Source organism: Hemicordylus capensis, chromosome 15 (genome assembly GCF_027244095.1).
Source record: "Hemicordylus capensis ecotype Gifberg chromosome 15, rHemCap1.1.pri, whole genome shotgun sequence".
Lineage (NCBI taxonomy): Eukaryota > Metazoa > Chordata > Lepidosauria > Squamata > Cordylidae > Hemicordylus > Hemicordylus capensis.
In genome coordinates this window covers 11851340-11878021 of record NC_069671.1, presented here as the reverse complement: position 1 = coordinate 11878021, position 26682 = coordinate 11851340, and the positions used below count along the sequence as shown (strand labels likewise).

Sequence of the window (26682 nt, the reverse complement as noted above, 5' to 3'; positions counted from 1 at the left end):
CTTTCTGTTCAACTGGAAGCTGTTTTTTAGTTAATAATTGTTGCATGACTTCATCTGCTATTATTCCAGTTAATAATTTGAACATGGTTGGCAGGCAGGTTATCGGTCTATAATTACTTGGAACTGCACCTTTTGCTGGGTCTTTCATGATGAGATGAGTTTTCCCAATTGTTAGCCATTGTTCAATATCGCCTCCTTGCAAAATGTGATTGAACTGTTTTGATAGTTGTTTATGAAGGCTTGTTAGGTGTTTAAGCCAAAAGCCATGCAGTTCATCGTTGCCTGGAGCAGTCCAAGTTTTAATTTTCTTTGCTCTTTCACTTATTAATTCTGGTGTTATTATTAGAGCTTGCATTTGTTGGTTACATTTTTTGCCCTCTTTCATCCAGCCTGCTTTTTTATTATAATCTATTGGATTGTCCCATAATTTCCCCCAGAATTGCACTGTTTCTTCTTTATTTGGTGTTTCTACGTTTCTTGCAGTTTCCCCTTCTATGCTTTGGTAGAAACGTCTCTGATTCGACTGGAATTGGAGATTCTGCCTGTGTTGTGTAATTCTGGCTTCGTATCTGCTTTTTCTTCTTCTTCTTATTTGATTTCTATACCGCCCTTCTTTATATACCGCCTTTCATTAAAAACAATCAACTCTTTTCCAAACTAAAGAGCCCCCGATGCTGTAACCTTGCCTCATAATAAGTGCTGCAGACCCCTGATCATTTTTCCAGTTCTACAATGTCCTTCTTAAGATCTGGTGACCAAAGCTGTATGCAGTTTTGTGCCTCCATATAAGGCGACCTTGGAGAGCCACTGCCAGTTAGTGCAGACAAGACTGAGCTAGGTAGACCAATAATCTGACTCTGTATCAGGGGTGGAGCCACCATCAGGCAAATGGGTTCAAGGAACCCGGGCCACGCCCAATCAGGGGCCACGCCTTGCGGCCCCGACACACACGCTGCATCTGATGTCAGACAGGGGGGTGCTGGTTTAGCTCCCAAGCGGGGACCACATGGCCCCTTCGGGAGTTAAATGGCCAGTTCATCCCCATCCCAGGTAAACAAGAAACTGGTGCTTCCACACACCCAGTCTTAATGCATGCCTTTGCTGAGCTTCTGTGGTGGTCTAGAGTGCTCCAGAAAACCAAGGAAATAAAAGGTTAAAGAAAACCCCAACCACTTCACTGCAAAGTTACAGTAAACATTTAAGCTTTAATTATCACAACACTGTAATTCAGTTGTGAAATCAGTCTACAAATATTCCACTAATAATAGTACATTGATCTGGTGGTCAGATAATAAATAAAAGCATGAATAGCAGAGTTAAAAAAAATAGCTTTGAGAATTACATGGCTACTTAACATTTTCCTATAGATCATAGGCTAAGAGGATAAATACACCATTTTCATCTGACCAATGTTGTATTTTCGTACAGGACACACAATTGTGGTATACAGATTTTTTAAAACTACCTAATACTTGAGATCAGAAGTCCAGCACAGGATACAAAGTCACTATATTCAGTGCAGATAAACAGTGTTATGATCAATATCTCCCCACCCCCACCCCCCTGCTGCTAAATAACTGAAGGGACAGATTTTTCTAAACATGGCAATTGGCATCATAGCTCAATGGAATTATCTGGAAAGTTTTAAGTCACAGGCAAAACACAGTACTTCATATTCTCGGAAAGCAAATAAGAAACGCTCATTTCTTAGCTGCCAAATGCAGATTACTGGAATGGCTCAAGTCACCAGAAAACAAAGTTCACCTCTTTAAAAAAACAAAACAAAACTACAGCAGCAACAGAGGAACTTTCCACATGATCTATGCAAGCAAGAATTGAGAAGGCAGGTTACACCTGGGAGAATAAAATATGGCATTAAGCTACAAGAAGTACTTGTACATCCAATATCACTTTTGGAAAAGGATTACATTTGGAATACAGCAACTGTTATATTTAGTCAAGATTGATACATTGGTTGATATTTCTGCCACTTGCATTGATGGGTGAGATTGGGCACACCCGTGTAATCTTAAGGTAAACAGCAAAAAGCCAACATCTTCCAGGAAATTCTTTTTTAAAAAATTCCTTCACCTGCCACACTGTGCACCACTGACAAGATGAAACATCAACTTATCTCAAGTAGCAGCTTTTGATGGACGAAGAATTAAAGCAGCTCACTTGTCAAGCTAAAACTGAATGGTCAACGCACAATCGTCTCATCCACCCAACTAGTGTTCAGTAGTTCCACAGGTGCTAGTATTGGGTATGTTATGCCTGCACAGGCCAATTTCCCAAGTGGTCCATACTGGAACCAGCCAATAAGAGTGCTGTGCCTGCAGAAGAACCACGAGGCCTAGTCCACACACACACAACGGAATGAGGTGTTGGGAGTAAGTCAGTGGACAGTACCACTTCAGAAGGCAGGAGATGGAAGCTCTTCCTGAATGCGCCCCCTATAAGCAGCAAGCTCTCTGCAAGTAAAAAAATTAGCACATCAAGGTCAACGGCACTTGCAGGGAGTTTGTTTTATACAGGAATGCTCAAAAATGGTACTCTTCACCTGCAGTCTTAATGGTGTAGCCCGTTCTGCAACTTCAGGATTCAAGCACCTCATTGCTGCCCTGGTCTGCTGCAGGAGCGGACCAGGCCTCCAACGCTCATTTCCTACAGTATTACAGTTACATAGGGCTTGAAGGTGCCCTCTCTCCTATGAAGTGTCTCCAGACATTCAAATAAGCAGCACAAAGCCAAGAGGGCCGCCCACGGTGGGTGGCGGCTATGAAGAAGAGAACAGAGCCGCTGGTTAGAACTCCAGCAAAGAGACATTTGCACTGTACAGAACTTTAGAAAAACTTCTAACACATCATCACATTTACCTTCAAAAGCAGGACAGCTGCAGTGTGCAATCACAGTCATTTTTCAAGTACACCGGACAACGGTTTGTGCTCCTGCCCAATTCTTTAAAAGCGATACATAAACAAGGGACGAGGGGGAGAGATACTAGGGAAAGCTACATCCAGTTTCACCAATGGTACAGATACTGTCCAAACACAGCGTGTGCACTTTATTTAAATCAGTATTTCTCTCAATCCTCTTACAGACCAAAACACTCTGTGTAGAAAAATATATACATTCTTCCCAAACCACCATGGCAAGCTGATTCTGGGCAATGAGGAGCAAGGCTTTATGTGTGGTTCTCAGCTTAAAAGGAAATCCAGACCCTCACTTTGTGTCTCATCAGTAGTAAAGAGAAAGAGTCTGGCTGGAACATCTGATGGCAGAGTGGACCGCAGCCCTCTGCACTTATCCCAGAGCAAGTCCCCTTGAGATCAAGAAGACTTGTTCCAGAGCAAGCCGGTAGCAGTGGGAGGGTGTGTGAGATTGGGTGGGGGCAGGGGAGAAACGACACACACGCTTATGAAGCAAAAAAAAAAGTGGTGTATCTACACACACACACACCCCCAACTAGATGCTTTTCAAAACTGAAATGCCAGTAGTTGTGTAAATGTAATTTTTTTAAAAAAATTTAAAGTTCTGGTTTCATCCAGCCAAAGCTGGCAGAATCCTGCCCAGCTCCACTTGTGTGAGGAAGCGTGAGTGTTCAGAGTCAGGATTTAGCTGAGCATTTCACATGGGCTTCCTTGCTCTTTCATTTTTCTCCTCCCGAGTCTCAAGGAGCATGCAGGCTACTTAATGTTCCTGAAATCACTGAGTACTTGGAAGCAGGAGAGTCTTGGTTCTGTAGCAACCAAGGGCCATTTCCCCCGTAGAATGCTTTACTCAGGGGCACCATTCATATCACAAATCCTGCATGAGGCTCTCTGCAACTATTGACTCCAAACAGCTGAAATACCTCTCCACTGCTCTTTTTCTGAGGCTGCCTTTCTTTCTGGGCATGCCAGCAAATAGCAAATTGTGCCAAGCCAGCACTCTGATATACTAGCTTGATCATGTGAGCAGGTTACGGTCACACGTGCAGTTTACCAAAAACAATACAGCCGCTTCAATAGCCTGAGATGTCACATACTGCTCTAGAAGTCAGGTGGTCAGTAGGAAGACCAGACCAGACACTCCACCCCACCCATACACAGCCTCTTGCCTCTGATGGCAAACTGGTGGGTCCCTGGAACTATCCTCAACTGACCCTGAAAAGCAATGGTTTTCCTTCCTTCAGAGACTTCAAGCAAAAAAAGCACTGGATCTACCTGGAGGTAAGCTTTAGCAATTGGATTAATTTATTGCCGCGTATTGGTCCTGAGAAAGATTTCAGCAAGAACACCATTGCAAGTGTTCTTATCTACTGCCTTTTTTTGTTTTTGTCTCTTAATGAAACCATCTATGGATCCTGAGGCTTGGTTTTCAATTTTCCTTTTCTTAAGGACAATGCATAATCATTTGTATTTTAAAATGACTTCTGCTTGGAAAGGGTTTTATTGCAAAGGTCAACACTACATTATCCGTCTTCTACCACTGTACACTATTTCCTCCTTTCCAGCCATTTTTATCTGAACTTAAAGCTAATTCTGCAGTCACTGGGCGTCTCCTGCTCAAGTCGAAAGAGTTGCTTTTGTGGCAGGAGGGCTTTTACGAGAGATATTCCTGGCGGTTGGCACCCTTACACCTTTGATCAACCAAACTCCTGTGTAAGTGGATTCACTGCAGTGGAGAAAAGAGGTGGTTTTTGACATGTGCACAGCTCTCTTCTCTGCTGAAATGAATGAGGAATGCCTTTAAGAGACAGGGCAGGTCTGTGCATATAGGGAAGCTCCTGGCTGCAGTCCATTAGGATGGTCTGTGACTAATATGACTAGCTACTGGGGGTGGGACACACTCACACTCACAAAAGAAAACTCATTTTTGGCTTTAAAGGTCTGGCGGTGGGCCCCCACCTCTGGTTAAAAGCCATGGCAAGCCATTTTCCGATCTAACTAGAAGAGATGGCTTTTTCTGTGATTCTATGAAAAAGGCAACTTGAGGCAAGGAAATTAAGTCACTGGTGAAAGCAAAAAAATAAGATGTCGAACACTTTGTGAAAGCAAAACAAAAAACAAAAAAAAGCAAGCTGACCCCCACAGACAACATTTCTTAAGAGAAGCTCTTGGCAGAATTAAGCCTTTCTTCCTTCTGTTAAATGCCAAATCTGCACCCAGCTCCGTTGAATTTTTAAATTATTTTTAAATAGACTACTCAATATGCCTTTATAAAAACCGTTTTTACAAAATAGGTTTTAAATGCCTGGAAAAAGTAAGCAGATAAAATTCTACTCATGGAGGAAAACCTCTGAATATACTGCTAAAGAATCTTATCTTGCAGGTGTCTTTGTGTTTTTTCTTTCAGTGTGTTGTCTAGATAGAGCTACAGTTAATGGTTTAATGTTGCACATTGATTACCCGGTGCCAGCTTGTCGCTTCGCTAGCTTTTCACAAACCAAAGAGACAGGTCTTCGCGATTTCTTAGAGCGCTGGTGTCAAGATGGGCTAAACCTTTCACTTCACTGGTCGCCACCCCTGTCCATGTTTTCGATCACTCTCGAGAGACGTATATTTAGGAGTCTGATCTGGCTGTCAAGGTGGTCGATCTTCTCCTCAAGGGTGCTGTGGCTGTTCCTCCTCCAGTAGAAGCCGACCGGCCCAGTCATGAAGTAGACGGCCACGACTAAGCACAGTGGGAGCGCTGCGTGCTCAGGCTCGCCTTCGTACTTCTGGAGGATGTAGACGCAGGAAAGTGCAAAGAGGGAGACCCTCACAATCCAGAAGAACCGGCCACACAGCACATGCAGGAGATAGAAAAAGAACCCAAGGAACAGAGACACAAACCAATAGGCAAGGAGTACAGCACCGATCAGCAGAAGGGCGAGGGTGGGGTTGTTCGTGACCGCTCCGGGGCTGAAATAATGGGACCAGTTGGAAGCTGCAAAGAAAACACAGATAAAGCTTTGTCAGAGAGAGCTGCTGCCTGGAGCTATTGAGAATGGTAGTCCCCCCCGCCCCCACCTTTTTTTTTTTTTAAAATAAGAAGTATGACCAAACCAGTAAGTGAGGCCCATCATTGACTAGGCAAAGTCATTTTGCATAGATCACACTTACAGGCAGGTTCAATAAATTTATATCTATCTATCTATATATAAATAAATAAAAAAATGTTTTATTAATGTGTTGGGGAAGAGGAAGTAAAGGAGCAGTTTGAAATTTGTGGGATTTCAACTTTAAACAAAAAGGGGCTTAAACGAATTCATGGAGGATAGGTCTATCGATGGCTGCTCGTCTGAGAGCTATAGGCAAGATGCCTCTAAATACCAGATATAGGCGAGCAACAGCAGGAGAGAGGGCATGCCCTCACCTCTTGCCTGTGGGCTTCCCAGAGGCATCTGGTGGGCCACTGTGTGAAACAGGATGCTGGACTAGATAGGCCTTGGGCCTGATCCAGCAGGGCTGTTCTTATGTTCTAACATTCATTTACATATATAGTAAATTTGAATCTGAAAAAGATCTGCTGCTTCTCTTGGGCATGTTGGTTAAAATATGATTATCTTCAGAATTTCTGCTACTAAATACAATTTTAAAAAATCCTCCCAGCATATTTCAGTGTAAAAAGTAGTTCATTCAACTATTTTCAGTGGCAGAACTGTGTCAGCAAAATATGGTATCTGAGGGTAATTGGAAAGTATGACTTCCTTTTGCAAAAATGCACCCACAAACTCTTCAAAATACACAATAAATACAAGAGACATATTAACAGAACAATCTGTGCATAGTTATTCAGAAGTAGGGACAACTGAACTCAATAAGGTTTACTATTTATTTACAATAAGGTAAATAGGCATAGGATTGTGTTGTGAAAGCCTCCAAGGATCTGCAGAGCTGGATCATCTGAAATGCCTCCCATGACACTTCCAGCTGGTACAGTCACCTGGGGGGCTTCTGTGTGAACTGGAGCCGCTTCTATTGCTGCCACTGATTGATGTAAATGAGTATTTATGTATTTATTTTACATTTTTCTATCCCGCTCTTCCTCCAAGGAGCCCAGAGCAGTGTACTACATACTTAGGTTCCTCCTCACAACAACCCTGTGAAGTATCAATAGTCTTCAACTCCCCTTCATATACAGTATTAATTTACTATAAATGCCTGTGTCCAGAGGATGTAAGCCTTTCAAATAAGCCCCCATCTGTCCACCAGAGATTCCCAGTAGATATTATTTCTGCCCTTCACACCTACCATCAATCCCAAGGACATCCAGGAGATCAGTCCATATTCTCCAGAATGTATCGACTAGAACATCCACTCCATATACAAATCGCTCTGTCAGCCTGGAGAAAAACTTGCAAAAGCAGAGCAGAACCACAGAGTGATTTCTCTTGACAACACAAAGTTTCTCCCCACAGCCAGAGCCTTATACCATTCCCATTAGCCTCAAATCAGAACAGCAGAGATGCAAAGTGTTAGGAAGGAATCACAATGGCCTTACAGCTTAGTTTCTCAAGTCACAGCATGAAATAATAAAAATAGCATGGTTAAAGCCACAGAGCAGGATCCTGACTAAGTTAGTCATGACTAAGTTGTATTGAAATTAATGAGCGCTAAATTAGTCATGACTAATTTGTCTCATATACTTGTTGTTTCGTTATGACTAACTAGTCTGGAATTGAATTGAATTCAGAATAAAATAGTTGAAGTTATTAATCAAGTAGAACGAACAGAACTGTTAAAACCAGGGAACAGAACATAAATTCCAACAAAAGATGGTTACAAGTCATAGCACAAAATAAAAACATAGAATTGTTAGAGCCATAGAAGAAAAGGCTATACAAATAGTACAACAGAAGAAAATAACTGAATTCAGAATAGAACCGTCAATGTTATAAAACAAGTAAAGGTAAAGCGTGCCATCAAGTCGATTTCGACTCCTGGCGCCCACAGAGATCTGTGGTTTTCTTTGGTAGAATACAGGAGAAATTGACCATTGATTCCTCCTGCACAATATGAGATGATGTCTTTCAGCATCTTCCTATATCATGGCCGCCTGATATAGTACCAGCGGGGATTCGAAATGGCAACCTTCTGCTTGTAAGTAAAGCATTTCCCCGCTGCACCACTTAAGGCATATACCAAATGTGTGTTGGATTCACACCTAATACAAGTAACCCAAAAAGAATTAAAACATAATATACTAATGCATTTAACGTTTAAAATATCTATTATAAATAGAACATAAAATCACATCACATACGCATAAAATATCAGATAAATTAAGAAGTATGGCTACGCATAACTTTAGCCCATTTGAGTCCTTAAAGGGAAAGTGTGCCGTCGAATCGATTTCGACTTCTACCAAAGAAAACCACAGGGCTCTGTGGGTGCCAGAGCCGCCTCCTGCAGAGTATGAGATTATGCCTTTCAGCATCTTCCTATATCGCTGATGCCCAATAGAAGTGTTTCCCATAGTCTAGGAAACATAACAGCAGAGATTCTAACTGGCAACCTTCTGCTTGTTTGTCAAGCATTTCCCTGCTGTGTCAGGGAAGTCCTTAAAGAGGTGAGTCCTTAGAGAGTGGATAATTCCAAATCTGCCAAGATAGAAGTTCGTTCTCAAGGCAAAAGTGCCAAGTATCCTGTAGTTGCCAGAGCAGCTCATTTCATCCTGCTTTCTATTTGTCATATTTTAAACTGTGTACCACCATCTAGCTCGGTATCGTTGAGTCTAAGGCGATAAGAATATGGAGAGACCCCATCTCCTAAGGCATGGCTGCTCAACTTTGGTCCTCCTGCAGATGCTGGCCTACAACTCCCATAATTCCTGGCTATTGGCCACTGTGGCTGGGAATTATGGGAGTTGTGGTCCAAACACAGCTGGTTGTTGATGGACTACAACTCCCATCACCTCCCACCACAAAGGGGATGATGGGAGCGGTGGTCCATCAACATCTGGGGGCCCCAAGGTTAAGAAACCCTGCATTCATTCCGTTTTTATACCGCCTCACTCAGAGGGCCCAAAGACGGTTCACAGCAGCGCTCGCAGGGCATGCAGCCTCCCAGTCAAATGCAAACCAGGACAGACCCCGCTTAGCTAAGGGGGCACCCCACCCACGCGTGCTGCCACCAGACCAGCAATACCCCCCCCCCCCGCCATGAAATGCAACAGGGGAAGCGGGTGGGAAAGAAAAGAAGAGGAAGAAGGGGGTGGGAGAACAGGCCTCCCTGCCGCCGCCGCGCTACCTTCTGCAGGGCGCGCACGTTCTCCTCGCCCAGCAGGCCGCTGACACCCTGGTAGACGCCGCTGGCCGCCCGCCGCAGGCTGTTCTGCTTGTCGGCGCCGCCGCGGCTCCGCGCCGACCGTACGCCGGGGCCCGCCAGCAGCAGCAGCAGCAGCGCCAGCAGCAGCAGCCCCACCAGGAGCGCCGGTCTCGGCCCGCCCCTGCTGCGGCCCGCCGCCGCGGCCATGGCTCTGCCCTTTCCCTCCCTCGGCCTGCTCCGTCCGAGCGGCGGCCGAAGCCGGGAGGTGGTGGTGCTGCTGGTGCCGCCGCTACTGCGGCTCCGACTTGCCGCTCTTTCGCGTCCCGACTCCCGCCACCGCCACTTCCCTAGAGTGTCCCTCCCACGGCCGCTCTTTTGCCGGCGAGGCAGCAGCGCCCCCTGATGGCGGCCTCCTCTCGGGCGGGCGGGCGCCTGACAGCCGGGCGGTGCCGTGGTCCAGTTTTCATCCGCCCTCCGGGGTCACTCACGGGCAGCGGGGGTGGTGGCGGCCCGGTTGGGGTGAGCAGCCAGGGCTGCGTGTCGCCGTAAGCGCCTTATGTTCCTTTCCACCCTGTGTTGTTTAGTTACACTTGCCGCCTTTACCTCTTTGTTCCTGGTTTCAATCCTCTCCATGCTTACCGTTTTGTCTATCATACTTAGATACCACCTGATAGCGGTATCCCGTAATTAAAAACAAACAAACTGCAGTTTTAAAAGGGGAATTAAAAAAACAAAACAATTTTGCAGAACAAATCCTTTCCAAACGGATAAAATCCTTTCCAAAAGCAGATTGTAAGCTTCCTCGGGGCAGGGACCTGACCTTTGCTCATCCTAGGGCAAGCAAAATGGCCCACAGATAAGAAAACATATTATTATTTCTCCTTTGGCCCGCCTGAAACCCACTGCAAGAAAAGGAAAGGAGATCTCACTAGCAAAAATATTCGCCATTCTCATTCCTTTATTATTTCTGCAGCTTCGCAGACCTCCGCATCCTTCTAAGATTGAAGGGCAGCTGCTTCCCGCCTCCGCTGACGTCACCGCCCTTCCCGAGCTTCCCCGCCTTCTCATTTACATACGGCCCTCTGGACTGAGTTCTCGCGAGATCGGGCTCCTGGCAGAAACCGGAAGCGCTGGGCTTGCTGCGTGTGGGGGCTCCACGTGGGTGGCGTTCTCCTCGATCTCCCCAATGGGCAAAGCACGCAAAAGGCACAACTGGAAGGGGCGTCTGTCCGCGGGCTCCGGGCAGCGGGTGGCCCCGCCCCAAGAACCTGTGCAGCTGGAGCTGGGGGGTGAGCCACCTAAGTATCTTGTTTTATTTTATTATGATGGGTGGTTTTGTTGGATTTGTCTGCCAGGCAGGGTTGTCCGCTGCTTGTACGCCCTTGTTTGCCTCTGTGCAAAGTTAACCTTGCGAAGTCGAACGTCACTGGAGAGCAGGTGACCAAGGCTGTCAATTCTGGCTGAAGCTCCTTTCATAGGAAGCTGCCTTCTACCGATTGGTCCATCTAACTCAGTATTGCCTACCCAGACTGGTAGTGGCTTCTCCAAGGTTACAGGCAGGAGTATTTCCCAGCTCTATCTTGGAGATGCCAGGTTTTCTGTAATCAAGCCGTTAGAATCTGGACACTCGCCTGCAGATTCCTGTTGGACTGGCAGTCGTGCTTATGACCATTGTCGTGTCTTGTGGCTGTGAGTTCCACAAACCATGTGTCTTGTGTACACAATTTTTTTCTTTGTCTTTGAGCAGAGTTCAGAGACCAGGTGAGTCCTGCTGGATCAAGCCAAGGTCTCTCTAATCCAACATCCTGTTGCCAATAGTGCAACTATATGGCAGTTCTAGGCATCTTGCAGGAATATGAAGCTACTGTATACTGAGATTGTTAGTCTGTTTAGCTGAGCATTGACTGCACATACTGGTAGTGGCTCTTCGGGTTTTCAGACAGGAGTCTTTCTCAGCTGCAAAAGGAAGTCTATCTGCTTGGAAAGACCCCACTAACTGGGCAATAAGCACCTCTGTCAAGGGGTGGCTCGCTTATACTTAGCAGAGAGAGGGCAACTGTCCCTAGTCAGCCTAGTATGCTATTCCTCCCAGTAGCTGCTGCTGGTGCCTCCTATGTGTTTTTATATTCAATTATGAGCCCTTTAGAAACCATCTTTTGTTTTGCCACATCAACTGCTTTGGGAACTTCTTTGTTGAAAAGCATTGCAATATATTCATGTTTTAAATAACAATTATGCCTGGATAATAGGTACAGTGGAACCATCTGCCTTGTGCAGTAGTAGGCTCTCCTTTGCTGGAGGTTTTTAAACAAAGGCTGAACAAGCATCCCTTAAGAAGCTGCCTTGTACAGAGTCAGTCCATCTTGCTTAGTATTGTCTGCACAGACTGGCAGCAACTTCTCCAAGGTTGTAGGCAGGAGTCTCTCTCAGCTTTATTTAGGAGGTGCCAGAGACAAGAGGCAACTTGGAACCTTCTGCATGCAAGCATGCGGATGCTCTTCCCAGAGCAGCCCCGTCCCCTAAGGCGACAGTGTTCACACTGTGTTCACACGCTTGCAGTCTCCCATTCAAATGGAAACCAGGGCAGATCCTGCTTGGCAAAGGAGACAATTCAGGACTACAAGACCAGCTCTCAACAAGTTGTTCTAGTAAGAACTAATCTGCCTACATTCCTACAACTGGCCTAAATTTGGTTCAAATTGAGGCCCACAAATTGTGAATCAGGTGTGTGGATCAGCCCTCACCTTTGTCATTTCTTGCACCTCAAGTGTTTACGTGTCCACCATCTTGGATCAGGGAGGATGACATCATTACAAACTACACAACTGAAGTGTCCTTACAGCTGTAGCAAATTTGGTTCACATACGTGGTTCACAAGTTAGCCCACTTGTGCCTCAGAAGTTTAGACGTCTGCCATATTGAATCGGGGAGGATGACATCATCACAAGCTACGCTGTTGTGGTGTCCCTGTGTGTCACTCACTATAACTGTACCTAATTTGGTTCAAATCAGTTGCACAGTCTACAAGTTAGTGCACTTGCACCTCAAATGTTCACATGCCCACCATCTTGGATCGGGGTGGATGACATCATCACAAACTACGCAGTTGAGGTGTCACTATGTGTCCCTACTATGAACCTGATTTTGGTTCATATTGGACTAGGCATTGTGACGTTGATAGGGCGGGACACACACATGGACACACGAAATGCTGGGTGATCTCATAAGCCTAATGGAAAGTAGGCTAAAAAATCCCAATGAGCATTTCCTCCCCGCTCCCCAATGATACGGTCCACCTCAGCCGGCTTGTGTACTTTTGGAAGCAGGAAGTTGGGCTCGAAGTGGATCTGATCTGGCATGGAAAATTCTCTCACTGGACTGGTGTCGTGCAGGGCTTCCCAACCGGTGGTACTCCAGATGTTGTTGAATTACAACTCCCATCATCCCCAGCCACTACTTATTGTGGCTGAGGTTGTATCCAGATTAATCCCTACGACAGGGTCACAATTTATCTGCGAAGTGTGCTTCTGTACTTCCTGTGTTGTGACACCGCAGGCCCTACTCTGTCAGCCGGGTGCATGCCTTGTTTTGGATTTTATCGCTGCAGTTTAATGCTGTAACGTTTTATGTACGTTGCAAAAAACTAGCTGTATTTTCCATTGTGGAATCTGGGGGTTGTTTTTAATTTGACCCTGCCAAGCCGAAACATTTTGCCACGGTTGTAGCAGGTAATCTGGAAACCGCTCTGGCGTAGTAAATCGAGCAGGAGTAGGCAGGCTTCCACTTTGGAGATCTTCGGAGATGTTTTTCGCTGAGTTACAGCTCCTCCCCTGAGCAAGTCAGTCTTCAGTTTGTGATGTGAGGCCCTCTGTGGGGCTATTCTCACGATCAGCCAAAATCGGGCTAGGAGAGCCTAGCCTGATTTTGGCTGATCGTGTAAACCACTGGGCTTTCAGGCTAGCCCACTTTTTTAGCCCTCCCCTTAGCCTGGGTTTGTGGAGCGAGTGCTCTGCAAACCTGGGCTTTCCAATCATGAGTAGCCACGGTGCGGCTCTGCGGCGCGGCTACTTACGAGTAGACCCCCGGAGGGGAGGCAAAAAGCTGCCTCCCGGCTCCGGGGTCTCCCCAGTATGTCCTGCACACCATGCGGCCCCCGAGCTCCCCCGCTGGCTCCGTCACGGAGCCGGCAATCGTGTGGGCGGCCAATCTGGCTGCCCAGGGCTCCTTCCCTGCTCATGTGCAGGGAGAGCAGGCTTAGCGCACTCTCAGGAACTGGGTCTCACTGATCGTGAGACTCGGCTCTATGTCATTTAGAGGCTTCAGCCACTGAAAATCAGCCTCCTCTCCCTTTTCTAGATGATGCTATCTTGAAAGGAGTGGATGAGAGCAATGCACTGGTCCTTCCATCGCAGAAAGCTAAGGGTAAAAAAGCCATTCCCGAAAAAGGCCCCGAGAGGAAGCCCCTGAGCAAGAAGCAGAAGAGGGTTCTGCAGAAGGTCTTGGAGCAGAAAGAAAAGAAAGAAAAGGTAGGTCTTTGCGCTGGAAGGCAAGAAACTGGACTAAACAAAAGATCATTTCATTTAGCCATGCCTACAGAGTGAAGAAAACGACCACCTTTTACCTGCACTCCTAGAGGGACACTGCCTCCAGATTAATGTTTTGCGTGTGTTGTTTGTTTTTAAATCCTAGCGAGCTGAATTGCTAAGAAAGCTGAGTGAAGTCCAGGCTTCTGAAGCTGAAATGAAACTGTTATATACCACTTCCAAGCTAGGGACCGGAAAGCGGATGTACCTGGTGAAACGGTGAGAGAGAAAGAGAGAGAGAGAGAGAGATGCATGAAGCTTTTCTGTAGTCGGGGCAGGTAGAATGTAGATTGGGCTCTATGGTAGGGTGATCTGCAGTCAATCAGCAAGGCTTCCTGTCTCCTACTGATTCCAAGGTCATCTTCAGAGCATGATCGAGCCACCTTGCTGAAGCGAAGCAGGTCTTGGTATAGTCAGTGCCTGGTGGGAGATCCATGTATGCCACCTTTGGGGAAAGGGCCGTAGTTCAGTGGTAGAGCACCTGATTTGCATGGAGAAGGCTCTAGGTTCAATTCCTGGCAGTATCTCTAGGTAGGGCTGGCTGGAAAAGACTCTTGCCTACAGCCTTGGAGAGCTGCTGGCAGTCAGTGGAAACCATGCTGAGCTAGATGGACCAGTGGTCTGACTCAGTAGAAGGCAGCTTTCTGTGTCCTGGGAAGAGACAGACAGCAACCAGGGAAAGCATCTTTCTTGGGGTGCCACCCCGTCCTTGTAGCTCTCTCCCCAGAGATACTCTCTTGGCACCTATCCTTTTTTCTCTTTGGTGGCAGGTGAAGACCCTTTTATTAACCAAGGAAGGGATTCTTTTAATTCCTTGTTTTAATCTGCTCTTAATGCTGCTGGTTTTTTAGGCTGCATTTATTGTTTATATCATCATCATCATTTGTAATTGTCTTGTTGTTGCTATAAACTGTCCTGGGAGTTTCACAGGATATAAATTAATTCAGACAGTTGAATTATCCAGGTGGAAATATGAGTGTAAACTGCTTTAATGGCTTCGGAGGATAGGCCTTCTGCCTGGTCAGACCATTGGTCCATTTAGCTCAGTATTGTCAACACTTACTGTCAGAGGCTCTCCAAGGTTTCAGGCAGGAGCCTTTCCCATGAGATGCCAGGAACTGAACCTGGGACCTTCTGCATACAAAGCAGATGCTCTTCCACTGAACTACAGCCCCGTCCCCTGATTCTGGGGATGGGGCTGATTCTAGGAATGGGATCTGAGAATCTTGAGTGTTTGGAGGCAAACCCACCTCATGTGTGAATGTGGTGTTGCCATTTCAGGGCAAGCCAAGAAGCAAGCAGCCCCTGTTCGGAAAAAATTAAGAGTGTCGCTGGTGCAAACCGAAAAAGATGCAGGCTCGAATCGGAAACCGAGGCGGCGGCTGAGAGCCCCAGTGAGGAGGAGGAGGAGGAGGAGGAGGAAGAGCCAGAAACACAAGTTGAACAGTTGTCTCCAGAGGTTTCAAGCACGGATTTACCACTCAAGCAGCCAATGAGCACTGTTTCAACATCACCCAGCATGTTGAAGCTGGATGATCCAGCTCCGAAGCCCTCCTCTGAGCCGGCGGTTTTCATCCCAGTGGACAGAACTCCTGAGATTCAAGTAAGTGTTGAATGTGGATGAGTCACAATTGCAGATCTGCTCTGTCCCAAGCATGACAGGAGAATATTCGTGTCAGATCTGTAAGGTTACTAGCAGAAAAATGCATAGACGATGTATTCTGCAAAAACTTACATTTTCGTGTGATTGCCTTTAGCCATTTTGGAATGGATGCTTCACCAGGGAGTATCTGCTCCGAACTTGGTGAGACCTGCTCACTTTTGTTACCTGTGAAGCATATAATATAACTATGCGCCTTTTTGTTTTGAAAGGAAGCCCGGCTGAAGCTCCCAATCCTTGCAGAAGAGCAGGTCATCATGGAAGCCATTAACGAGAACCCTGTGGTTATCATATGCGGAGAAACCGGCAGCGGTAAAACTACACAGGTGCCTCAGTTTCTCTATGAAGCGGGATATGCCAGGTATGGATTTTCTTTTCCTTTTATACCGAGGGAGGCAGACATTGACTTTTCTTTGTAAACTGCTTCCTCCTCCTGGCCTTATGCCTTCACTTCTGCAGAATTCCCTCCCCAAATAATCATTTAAAATACATTTTATTGCACTTGTGATGGTGCAGTCTCTGATGCTGTTTGTCTGATCTGGTGTGATGGCTCAGAATGTTGAGTTCCTTGGGCAACTAGACACTTTGTAATTTGTGTTCAATGAGGGAAGGAAATTTGTCTTTTTAGCTGGGATTATAGCCTCATGTTGGGACAGTTTGAAGCCCAGGAAGAGAGGTCCCAAGACATGGGGAAGCTTAAAGGACAAGATGGTCTAATTCAATATAAGAAAGCTTCCCATGTTCCTATCTTCTTTGGTCCTCAGGCTTCTAATAAGATACTCTTCTGGTCCCTCACACTTGTAGCTTCTGATCTCTCCTCCACAAACCTGGAAGAGCACAAGTTGTACGGTGGGGGAAATTTCTGCTTTCTGTTTGCAATTTGCACGTGAGAAACTTTTCCTTCCCTCTTGCAGTTCCGGTGGCATCATCGGGATCACGGAACCCAGACGTGTGGCAGCGGTGTCCATGTCTCAGCGAGTCGCTAACGAGATGAACCTGTCACATCGGTGAGCTGCCGACACCTGGTCCCTGAACTTGTTTTAGATAATTAGGAAAGCTTGTGGGGAAATCTAATCTAATCTGGGCCAGGTAGTACACTCCAAAATAATACTTTGTGAAGTTGATCACGCTGGTGTTGGCCGAAATGCTTTCAGCAGGATATGCTTCTAAAGAAAACATCTGAAGCCAGGGTTGCCACTGCAGCCATCTCGATGTTCTTTCTTCCTTCATCTCTACTCAGGGTGATTTCATACCAAATACGTTTCGAAGGGAACGTAACTGATGACACCAAAATCAAATTCATGACAGACGGTGTATTGTTGAAAGAAATCCAGAAGGTAAGGGAGAAGAGAGCTGGTCTTGTGGCAGCAAGCATGGATTGTCCCCTTTGTTAAGCAGGGACTGCCCTGGTTTGCATTTGAACTATATGTGTGACTACATGTAGACTGCATGTGTGAGCACTGTCAGATATTCCCCTGACGGGATGGGGCTCCTCTGGGAAGGTTCTAGGTTTCCTCCCTGGCATCTCCAAGATAGGGCCGAGAGAGATTTTTGCTTGCAACTTCGGAGAAGCCACTGCCAATCTGTGTTGACAATGTTGAGCTAGATGGACCAATGGTCTGACAGCTTTCTATTCCTATCAAAAGATTTGAGGGGTTTCCCCCCCACTGCCCATCCCAGAATGGCTTAGGGCGGTTAACATGAAACATACAATAAAAGCAATTAAAATATTAACAGAAGGCTATTTTAAAAACCTTTTATAGCCAATTAAATATTATTAAAAGCTGAACTGAAAAGATGAGTCTTTAGGGCTTTCTTGAAGGCTTCAAAAGATGGTAAGCCTCTTATACCCATGGGGAGTGTGTTCCACAGTCTAGGGGTGACAACTGAGAAGGCCCAGTCCCAGTTGCCCACCAGATGAACTGGTGGCACCCAAAGATGGACCTCTCCTGATGATCTTAATGAGCGGTGGGGATCTTTCAGGGGAAAGCATTCTCTCAGGTAACCTGAGCCTAAACCTGGGTTTCTCAGTCAAGAACAAAATGCACATTTATCAGCAAGAGTGAAGAATACTGTATTTACCTGAATACAAGACAACTCCCAATTTAAGAAAACTCTCATTAAAAATAGAGGTTAAATATAGGTTATACCTGTACTAACCTGAAAGGAAGAGGACTCTGACCTCCTCTCTTCAATTTCTAACTGTAAATAACTTGAGAAAAATCTAGTCTTAGATTCAAGTAAAGACAGTATATAATACTTCTTCCCAACATTCTGTCACACTCCTGTGTGATCAAGAGACAGAACTTAGGATGATGTTCTGCAGATAGTCTGTCTTGATTCTCAGTCAGTCAGTTCTGTCACTGATGCTCTTGTTGAAATGGTTTGCCTTTGTTTCCAGTCTTGTAAAATAATGTAGATTTATACACCAACTTGGAACTTGAAAATGAACAAATTGTTTACATCCAGCTGTTCCATACAAGAGTGGAATCTCTTTGGGAATTGACTTGAAGTTGACTCTTTTCAGAGCAATTTAACATGTTGAGCAGCTGATCTCTTGCAAGAAACTCTGCTTCTCTGAAGCAGCTTACCTCTTGCACAGTCACTAACGTTGCCTAGGAAAGCTTGGGGAAGAAAGAAACATTTTGGGAGTGCCTGAGATGAAACTTGCTCAGTCCTCCAAGGACAAATCCCTCTTTGATGTGTGGGTATAGAATTCCTCCACTTCTCTCTTTGGGTCTCAGGATTTCTTGCTGTGGAAGTACCGAGTTGTCATTCTTGACGAAGCCCATGAGAGAAGCGTGTACACGGATATCCTCATTGGCCTTTTGTCCCGCATTGTGCCTCTTCGGGCCAAGGTAAGAAAACCAAAGCAAGGCCATTCCAATGAGGTGGTGTCCTTCCCTTCCATTGCTGTAGTTCTCCCAAACTATGTATGTATATGGTATATTTCTTGTCATGGTATATTTCTACACCACCCCAAACTCTCACGTCTGGGCAGCTTACAGCAAACATAAAACTAATAAAAACAGTTTAAAACCACAATTCTAGTTAAAAACCTTGGGTGAATAAATGTGTCTTAACAGCCCTTTTTAAAAACTGTCAAAGATGAGGAGGCTCTTTTTTTGGCAGGGAGCACATTCCAAAGCTTTGGGGTGGCAACAGAGAAAGTCTGTCCCTGTGTAGCCACAGATGAATCGGTGGCAACTGCAGATGGATCTTGTTGGATGATCTCAAGGGGCACCAGGTCTCATAACAAAGAAGATGTTCTCTTAAATACTTAATATGCTGCATTTTTCATTCCTATAAACATTAGGACTGCAGCACTGATTATTGGTTAGATTAAACTGGGCAGCAGGTTTTAAAATTTTGTTTAAAATTAGTTTTCAAACAAGTGCCATATGAAGAACGGGGCCAATTTGAGGTGACAAGACAGTGTTCTAAACTGTCTTGAAAAACTACAAAATTAACAAGTTGCCAGGGCCAGATGGCATCCACCCAAGAGTTATGAAGGAACTCAGATGTGAAATTGTTGATCTCCTGGCAAAAATATGTAACTTGTCCCAACAATCAGGCTCTGTACCAGAGGACTGGAGAGTAGCTAATGTAACTCTGATTTTCCAGAAGATATCCAGAGGGGGATCTGGGAAACTATAGGTCAACTAGCTTAGCTTCTGTGCTTGGTAAAATGATGGAAAGCATACTCAATGACAGAATTGTTCAACATATAAAAGAATGGGCCTTGCTGAAGGAGAACCAGCATGGCTTCTGCAAGGGCAAGTTTTCATACTGTAGTACTTATTACTGTGTACAGTTCTGGTCACCGTATCTTAAGAAGCAGATTGTAGAATTTGGAAAGGTGCAGATGAGGGCGATCAAGATGCCCTTAAGATGGAGCACTTTCCCTATGAGGCAAGGCTACAGCATTTGGGGCTTTTTAGTCTGGAAAAGAGGCAACTACTGGAAGGCCTGATAAAAAGTGTATCCATGGTGCAGAGATAAATTTTTCTCCCTCTCTTACAACACTAATACCAGGGGTCATACCATGAAACTGAAGGCCAGAAAATTTAGGACTGACAAAAGGAAGTGCTTTTTTACACAGTGCATAATTAATCTATGGAATTCTTTGCCACAGGATGTGGTGATGGCCATTAGCTTGGATAGCTTTAAAGGGCTTAGGAGGACAGGTCACAAGTCTGATGCCTATAGACCACCTGAAGCCTCAGAGGCAGGATGCCTCTGAATACCAGTTTGAAGGGAGCAACAGCAAGAGAGAGGGCATGCCTTCACCTCTTGCCCGTGGGCTTCCCAGAGGCATCTGGTGGGCCACTCTGTGAAACAGGATGCTGGACTATTATTTATTATTTATTTTATTCGATTTCTAGACAATGGTCTGACTCAGTTTTAGGCAGCTTCCTTTGTTCCTATGCCCTTTATCCCTGTGATTGGCTCTGTCTAGTCCCTGCCAGGCAAAATTCTTTCCCTTTGACTGTATGACCAGCCTACGCTTTGCTCTTGTACGTTTGCAGAAAGGTCATCCATTGAAGCTGATCATCATGTCAGCCACGCTGCGTGTGGAAGATTTCACCACCAACACGAAACTCTTCTCTCCTCCTCCTCCTGTTATACAGGTAATGGTGTGGGAGCCCTTGTAGTCTTGTGGATAGAGATGAGTGTCAAATCAGGACAGGGAGACACGAGTTCAAATCCCTACCCAGCCATTAAATCACCATGTGTCCTTCAGATAGCTCACAGATTCTCAAACTTGGGTCTCTAGATGGACTACAACTCCCATCATCCCTTCCTTCAGCCATTGTGGCTGGGGTTGATGGGAGTTGTAGTTCAGTGACATCTGCAGCCCTCAAACCTGAACCCGCAGGGAATGTTGAACACCCATCCCCCCCCCCCCCGATACCTCAGCCCTTGTGGCTAGGGATGATGGAAGCTATAGTCAGTCAACAGCTGGGAATCCAAGTTTGAGGAAAGCTTGGGGGGCATGTTGCAGTTGCTCGGTGGTGCTGAGGAAGGCCCTCTGCATATCTTCAGAGGCACTCTTGTTTTTGAATAGCTCATCATGGATTCCAGGGCTGGTCCCCAATATGGACTACCAGTTCTTGAGCCTTTGTGACTCTGGCTTACTCCTGGTTTCACCCAAGCCCATCTTGAGAATCTCTTTGCGTTCCAGAGCACTGGGCTTGAACCTGAGTTCAGATCGTGGCCTGTGCGGATTCACCTGGGCCAAGAGCTTTCTTAACCTGTAGTCGTCTCCCGGTAGGTGGATGCAAGGCAGTTTCCTGTAGCCATTCATTTTAACAAGAGAACACCACTGGATGATTACAGCGGGGAATGTTTCCGGAAGGTCTGCAAAATCCACCGCATGTTACCCTCCGGTAAGCTGGCCTGTGAAGACGTGACTCCATATAAAACCCTTGCCATTGACTCTCTACATTCACAGCTTAGGGTGCAACCAGCTTTCAATTAACTTTTAATTTACAAATAACATATGTGATGATAGCAGGACTGTGCTAAAAGGGCAGTGTCTTTTGACTGAGAATATCTTTTGAGGAGTAGTTGTTGGTGCATCTTTTATGGCTGCTTCCTTCCATAGACATACATCAATCTTATGTCCATTTAAACTAAAGGTTTATTCAAAAGTCACCCCATTTTCTCCTTCTCCTTGCCTTCCCTTTTCCTTTCTGGCCCCTCCCCCATTCTCTGTGGGATCTCCACTGGGACAAACTTCTCAACAACACAACATAAAAAATTACTAGATAGAATACAAAAGCATCTTGCATCTTGGGAGGCAAACTGGTCTTGTGTACCCCTTTGCTAAGTAGGGTCTGCCCTAGTTTGCATTTGAATGGGAGACTACATGTGAGCACTGTGAGATATTCCCCTCAGGGGATGGGGCTGCTCTGGGAAGAGTTTCTGCCCGCTTGCATGCAGAAGGTTCCACGTTCCCTCCCAGGCATCTCCGGCTAGGGCTGCCACCTTGGAGAAGCCGCTGCTGGTCTGTGTAGGCCAGGGCTGCTCAACTTCGGCCCTCCTGCAGATGTTGGCCTACCACTCCCACAGTCCCTGGCTATTGACCACTGTGGCTGGGGATTCTGGGAGTTGTAGTCCAAAAACAGCTGCGGGGGAGGCAAAGTTGAGCAGGCCTGGTGTAGACCAGGGATTCTCAACGTTGGGTCCCCAGATGTTATTGGACTTCAACTCCCATAATCCCCATCCAAAGGCCACTGTAGCTGGGAATTATGGGAGTTGAAGTCCAATAACATCTGGGGACCCAACGTTGAGAATCCCTGGTGTAGACAATACTGAGCGAGATGGACCAAAGTCTGACTCAGTAGAAGGCAGCATCCTATAATCTTCTTTCTTCTGCAGCTGTCTCTGTGGTTTAACTTGACCCGTCTTGTGTCTTGCAGGGGGCATTTTGGTATTCCTCACTGGCCAAGCCGAAGTGCACTCGCTCTGCAGGAGGCTGAGGAAAGCATTTCCTTTCTGCAGAAATACTCCTCAAGGTAACACCTGGTGCCCTCGGAAGCAGTGTTGGCAAATTGTAAGAGCCTCAGCTCTGTGGTAGGTTCTCTGCCTTGCAGGCAGAAGGTCCCGGCGTCCGTCTCTGGCAACATCTCCAGGCAGGACTGAGAAAGACCCTTGTCTGACATCTTGAGCTGCTGCCAGTCACTGCAGACAGTGCTAAGCGAAATGGACCAATGGTCCAACTCAAAGCAGCTTCAAAAGGCCTGTCGTATTATTTGTTACTGGTTATAGAGGGTATGTGAAAGGATGCTGCTTCATTCTTTGCAGGTGGTGAAGAGAAGGAGGATTCTGTGGAAGAAACCAGGAAATTTAAGAAATCCAAGAAACAGAAAAATGCGGTAAGGGCAAGAGCGAGAAATTGCAGAGAAAGGAGTATAGAAAGGAATCCATCCATCCCGTCCATATTGGGAGCCTCCAACTTGAAACATTTTGAGTTGGCCCCAGGAAAACATTTGACCTGCAGAATTGAAACTGGTCTTGTTTTTAACTTCTCTCTTTGTTCCTGGTCCTCTTCTGCTTTCTCTGCCATCCTTATGGACTAGTTTGTTTGTTTCATAATGTAAGCTAGAACTCTTAGGCTGTGTGAAGAGGCTTTGTGAAGCCATGTATGGTCTGCATAATTTGCTTCTGTTAAACCATCAAAGATGGCCTTTTGGAATGTTCTTGCAAGTCTGTGAAAGTCATGCCAGTATCCTAAAAGAAGGAAAGCTTGTGTGAAACTATTCTGCCTGGTCACCTAGAGACTGTTATTGTTCACCACAGGTGACCAAGTGCATGGCTATATTGGAAGGAGTCTAGTCTAGGTCTATGAACCTTGAACAGTCTATAGACTTTTCAAGAGGGTTCTAGAAGGAAACCTTTTTTTTTGTTGTTCTCCCCACCCCACCCCACCCCGCCCCCAGCTTTTACCCCTTAGAGGCTGCCAGGTTTCTCAGCTTTCCTGCTTCTGTTTATCTTTTTTATGGTGTTTTTTTGGTGTATTTTGGTTTTTACTGTTAAACTGATTTTAAGGTTTTAAATATGATTTTAATGAAATTTCGTTGTATTTTAACTTTCGTAATCTGCTTTGAGATGCTTTATGAAAGGCGATATAAAAATCAAACAATGAATGAATGTACCTCTGCTTGTTATGATCAAAGCTGCTCTCTCTGAAATTTCGAAATAGGGAAGTCTTACATAGCTTTGGTTTTTCCCTTACTAGATGCTGCCTAAAATTGATTTGGATAACTATTCTGTCATGCCAATTGATGAAGGAGACGAGGACAGAGATGCTGGAGCTGGGGATGATGAAGATGCTGGCGTTGCGGACTCTGATCATGACCTAGATTTGGGAGAGGTCGACATGGAAAAAGGTTGGCTTCCTGCAAATAATAGGGCAAAAATCAACAATATACCTACAAGCTCCTTGGAACCCCTGTGTGCCTCATATTATTGAACATAAATATTAACTAGACTGCGGCCCTAATAGGGGAGGAAGGGTCTCACTCTCCGCAGTCCGAAAACAGATTGGTCTCCTCATGACCGCTCTTTGCCCAGAAGAAAACCTCCTTTCAGTGTCAATAGGTGCTTTTCTCCTGGGACAAATACCAACTATTGATACCAAATATCATAGTAGGAATATTGTTTTGTTTGACCCAGCTGGTGTCATCGTCTTAACTTGAGCTTGATGTGCCTTAGTTCTTAGTGGAGGAGAGCTGGTCTTGTGACAGCAAGCATGAATTTGCTCAGCAGGGTCTACACTGGTTTGCATTTGAATGGGAGAGTACTTGTGTGAGCACTGGGGCCACTCTGGGAAGAGCACCGAGGCAGGGATGGAGAGACTCCTGCCTGCAACCTTGGAGAAGCCACTGCCAGTCTGTGTAGACAATACTGAGCTAGATAGACCAAGGGTCTGACTCGGTAGAAGGCAGATTCCTATGTTCGTTTGGATCTCAGCTGTTCTGCTTTTTAAATTTTAACTCTGAGAATATATCCCTTATACGCAATCTTAAAAAACAGGGTGTCAGTTATGATGGTTTCCCTCAAAGGCTGGTAGATTTATAGCAGAGTTGTGCAGAAGGCAGGTGGGGATCTAGTGGTAGATGGGCAAGTTTTCCGGATGCCTACTAGTTTTACCAAACACAGGTTAAAAAAATAAATTAAAAGTAAGTGTGCGTGTGTGTGAGTGAGAGAGAGAAATTCTCTGTGAGGGTTGGCCTTGTGCTAATGGCTTCTCTCTCAAACCTCCATGTTCCTCAACTGCATATTGTATTTCAAATTTATTTGTTTTTGTTTCCATTCCACTCTTCCCACAAGCAGCCCAGAGCAGTGTACATGGTTATGTTTATCCTTGCAACCATCTTGCGCGGTAGGGTTAGGCTGAAAGAATCGTGACCAGCCCAGAGTCACCAAAGGGGGCTTCATGACTGAATGGGGATTTGAACTCAGTTCTCCCCAGACTTGAACCACTACACCGCTCTGGCTGCATCACTGGCTGGCAATTCAGGAGTATGAATTGGTTGCCCTTGACTAGGCCTTCCGCTGCTCTGCCAGGCAGCTTTAGAGCTCAGTGTTGGAATTCTTGAGCCAAATGAATGAGGGATGTCCACAAAGCATTTTGAGCATCGCTGGTGTGGTGGAGGCATATGAGCAGAAGCCATGTGTGTTCCTTGCTGGAAACGGAAGCAGTACAAGGCTTTTCAGAATGGAGAGAATGGACAGCACTGTGGCGAGGCACGGCGGAAGAGCAGGAGGAGCCTGCATGCCGCTTTTTAAAGCTAACACTCTCCCCCTGCCAAAATGTTTCGGCTGTGGCAGCCTGAATAGTTTCAGCGCCTATCTACCGAGGCGCCAAAACGATTCGGACACATCCCTAAAATGAAGGTTCCCCCTCCCCGCCCCCGTTCACAACAACCCTGTGGGGTTCGACTGGGAGATTGTGCTGGGCTTTGTGGCTGAGCAGTAATTGGTTTTCCCAAGGCTTGGTCTAGCACTCTAGCCACTACACTGCACTGTCTCGGTGAATAATTTGCAGACTGTTTGTTATTGAATGGTATAACGTTATGCAATTATTATTATTTTTCAAACTTGGACACAGATGAGAAACCCGATGCCTCTCTCCCGCTCTACGTTCTTCCACTCTTCTCCTTACTGGCTCCTGAAAAACAAGCCAAGGTAAAAATTCAGCCCGCTTTCCTCCCTGCATCCTGCTGGCAAATGTGACAACGTGACCATTTTGATGGGAAAGCAGTGTCGAGTTGACGGACACTGACGTTGATATTTCTGGGGTGGCGGGTGGTTTCTCCACGGGACCCTAAACTGTGTGTCTTGCTTCAGGTTTTCCAGCCCCCTCTGCAGGGGACACGGCTGTGTGTGGTGGCCACCAACGTGGCCGAGACATCTCTGACCATCCCTGGCATCAAGTATGTGGTCGACTGCGGCAAGGTCAAGAAACGGTTCTATGACAAAGTCACTGGCGTTTCGTCTTTCCGGGTCACTTGGACGTCTCAGGCGTCTGCCAACCAGCGGGCAGGCCGAGCCGGGCGTACCGAACCTGGCCACTGTTACAGGTCAGCTGACTTCCTGTGTTTTGATTGGTGGGTGGAGATTCCAGAGGAAAGGAGGCTTTCTAGTCCAGACCCGTCCTCAGTATGGGGATTTTTTTTGCAGGATGACCATATTTTTGACAGATGACCATCCAGCCTCTGAAAATCCTCTGGCATAATATAATTTTAGAGTTGGAAGGGATATTGGGAGGTCTTCTAGTCCACCCCACACACACACCCCTCCCCCACTCAGTGCAGGAATTTGCTACCGCATCCCTGACAGATGGCTGTTTGTAAACCTTGAGAGGAGGAGAGCTCATGTTGCAGACTGTTCCACTGTAGGAATGTCTTCTTAACATCGAGCCTAAATCTGCTTGCTTATAATTTCAACCCATTGGTTCTCGTGGCTGCTGGGAAACCCAGTTCAAGACACACACACACACAGCCCTTGTGCCGCCCACTGACTGCTCACTATCCTCCCCCTGTTGTGTCTCTCTTTCTCCCTCATTCCAGACTTTATTCTTCGTCGGTCTTCAGTGACTTTGAGAAGTTCACTCCTCCTGAAATTACCAGGCGACCTGTTGAAGATTTAATTCTTCAAATGAAAGCACTGAACATTGAAAAGGTGAGTGCTTTGGTTTTCGGGCCCCTGCTACCTGGGCCAAGAGGCACCTTTTGAAAGTGGCGATGCTCTTTATTGAGCAGGGGGAGAGCAACCGGCCCTCTCCAGCCCTTGCACAGCATCCCTCCAGTGGCTGTTGCTGGTGTCTATCTTATGTTTCTTCTTCTTCCCTGGTGGCGCAGTGGTAAAACTGCTGCCCTGTAACCAGAAGGTTACAAGTTCGATCCTGACCAGGGGCTCAAGGTTGACTCAGCCTTCCATCCTTCCGAGGTCGGTAAAATGAGTACCCAGAATGTTGGGGGGCAATATGCTAAATCATTAGAGAACTCCGGCTATAGAGCGGTATATAAATGTAAGTGCTATTGCTATTGCTATTTAGATTGTGAGTCCTTTGGGAACAGGGAGCCATTTCATTTATTTATATATATATGTAAACCATTTTGGGAATTTTAGTTGAAAAGCGGTATATAAATATTTGTCATATTCATATCCGAGCATCCTAAAAAATTAACAAATC

The 26682-nt window shown here is 46.0% G+C and overlaps 2 protein-coding genes across 3 annotated transcripts in view; one reads left to right on the top strand and one right to left on the bottom strand.

The window, feature by feature from the left end:
* Positions 1-1185: 1185 nt before the first annotated feature.
* BRI3BP (BRI3 binding protein) lies at positions 1186-9851 on the bottom strand. The gene is made up of 3 exons (XM_053279642.1): positions 9216-9851; positions 7218-7320; positions 1186-5910 (listed from the first exon to the last, which is right to left on the bottom strand). Exons 1-3 carry the CDS (start codon positions 9438-9440, stop codon positions 5492-5494), a joined length of 747 nt encoding a protein of 248 aa, XP_053135617.1. The 5' UTR covers positions 9441-9851; the 3' UTR covers positions 1186-5491.
* Positions 9852-10353: 502 nt separating this feature from the next.
* DHX37 (DEAH-box helicase 37) overlaps positions 10354-26682 on the top strand; it is a 28255-nt gene continuing 11926 nt past the window's right edge. The window contains exons 1-16 of one of the 2 annotated variants that reach the window (XM_053279640.1): positions 10354-10522; positions 13590-13759; positions 13923-14035; positions 15098-15419; positions 15689-15837; positions 16391-16483; positions 16717-16813; positions 18221-18334; positions 20006-20107; positions 20752-20866; positions 21902-21997; positions 22287-22357; positions 23221-23371; positions 25096-25172; positions 25335-25567; positions 26057-26168. In XM_053279640.1, coding sequence (XP_053135615.1) covers positions 10420-10522; positions 13590-13759; positions 13923-14035; positions 15098-15419; positions 15689-15837; positions 16391-16483; positions 16717-16813; positions 18221-18334; positions 20006-20107; positions 20752-20866; positions 21902-21997; positions 22287-22357; positions 23221-23371; positions 25096-25172; positions 25335-25567; positions 26057-26168 — 2118 coding nt within the window. In that variant the 5' untranslated portion in view covers positions 10354-10419. Of the gene's footprint in view, positions 10523-13589; positions 13760-13922; positions 14036-15097; positions 15420-15688; positions 15838-16390; positions 16484-16716; positions 16814-18220; positions 18335-20005; positions 20108-20751; positions 20867-21901; positions 21998-22286; positions 22358-23220; positions 23372-25095; positions 25173-25334; positions 25568-26056; positions 26169-26682 lie in introns of those variants that run through there. The other variant, XM_053279641.1, reaches the window with a different exon arrangement.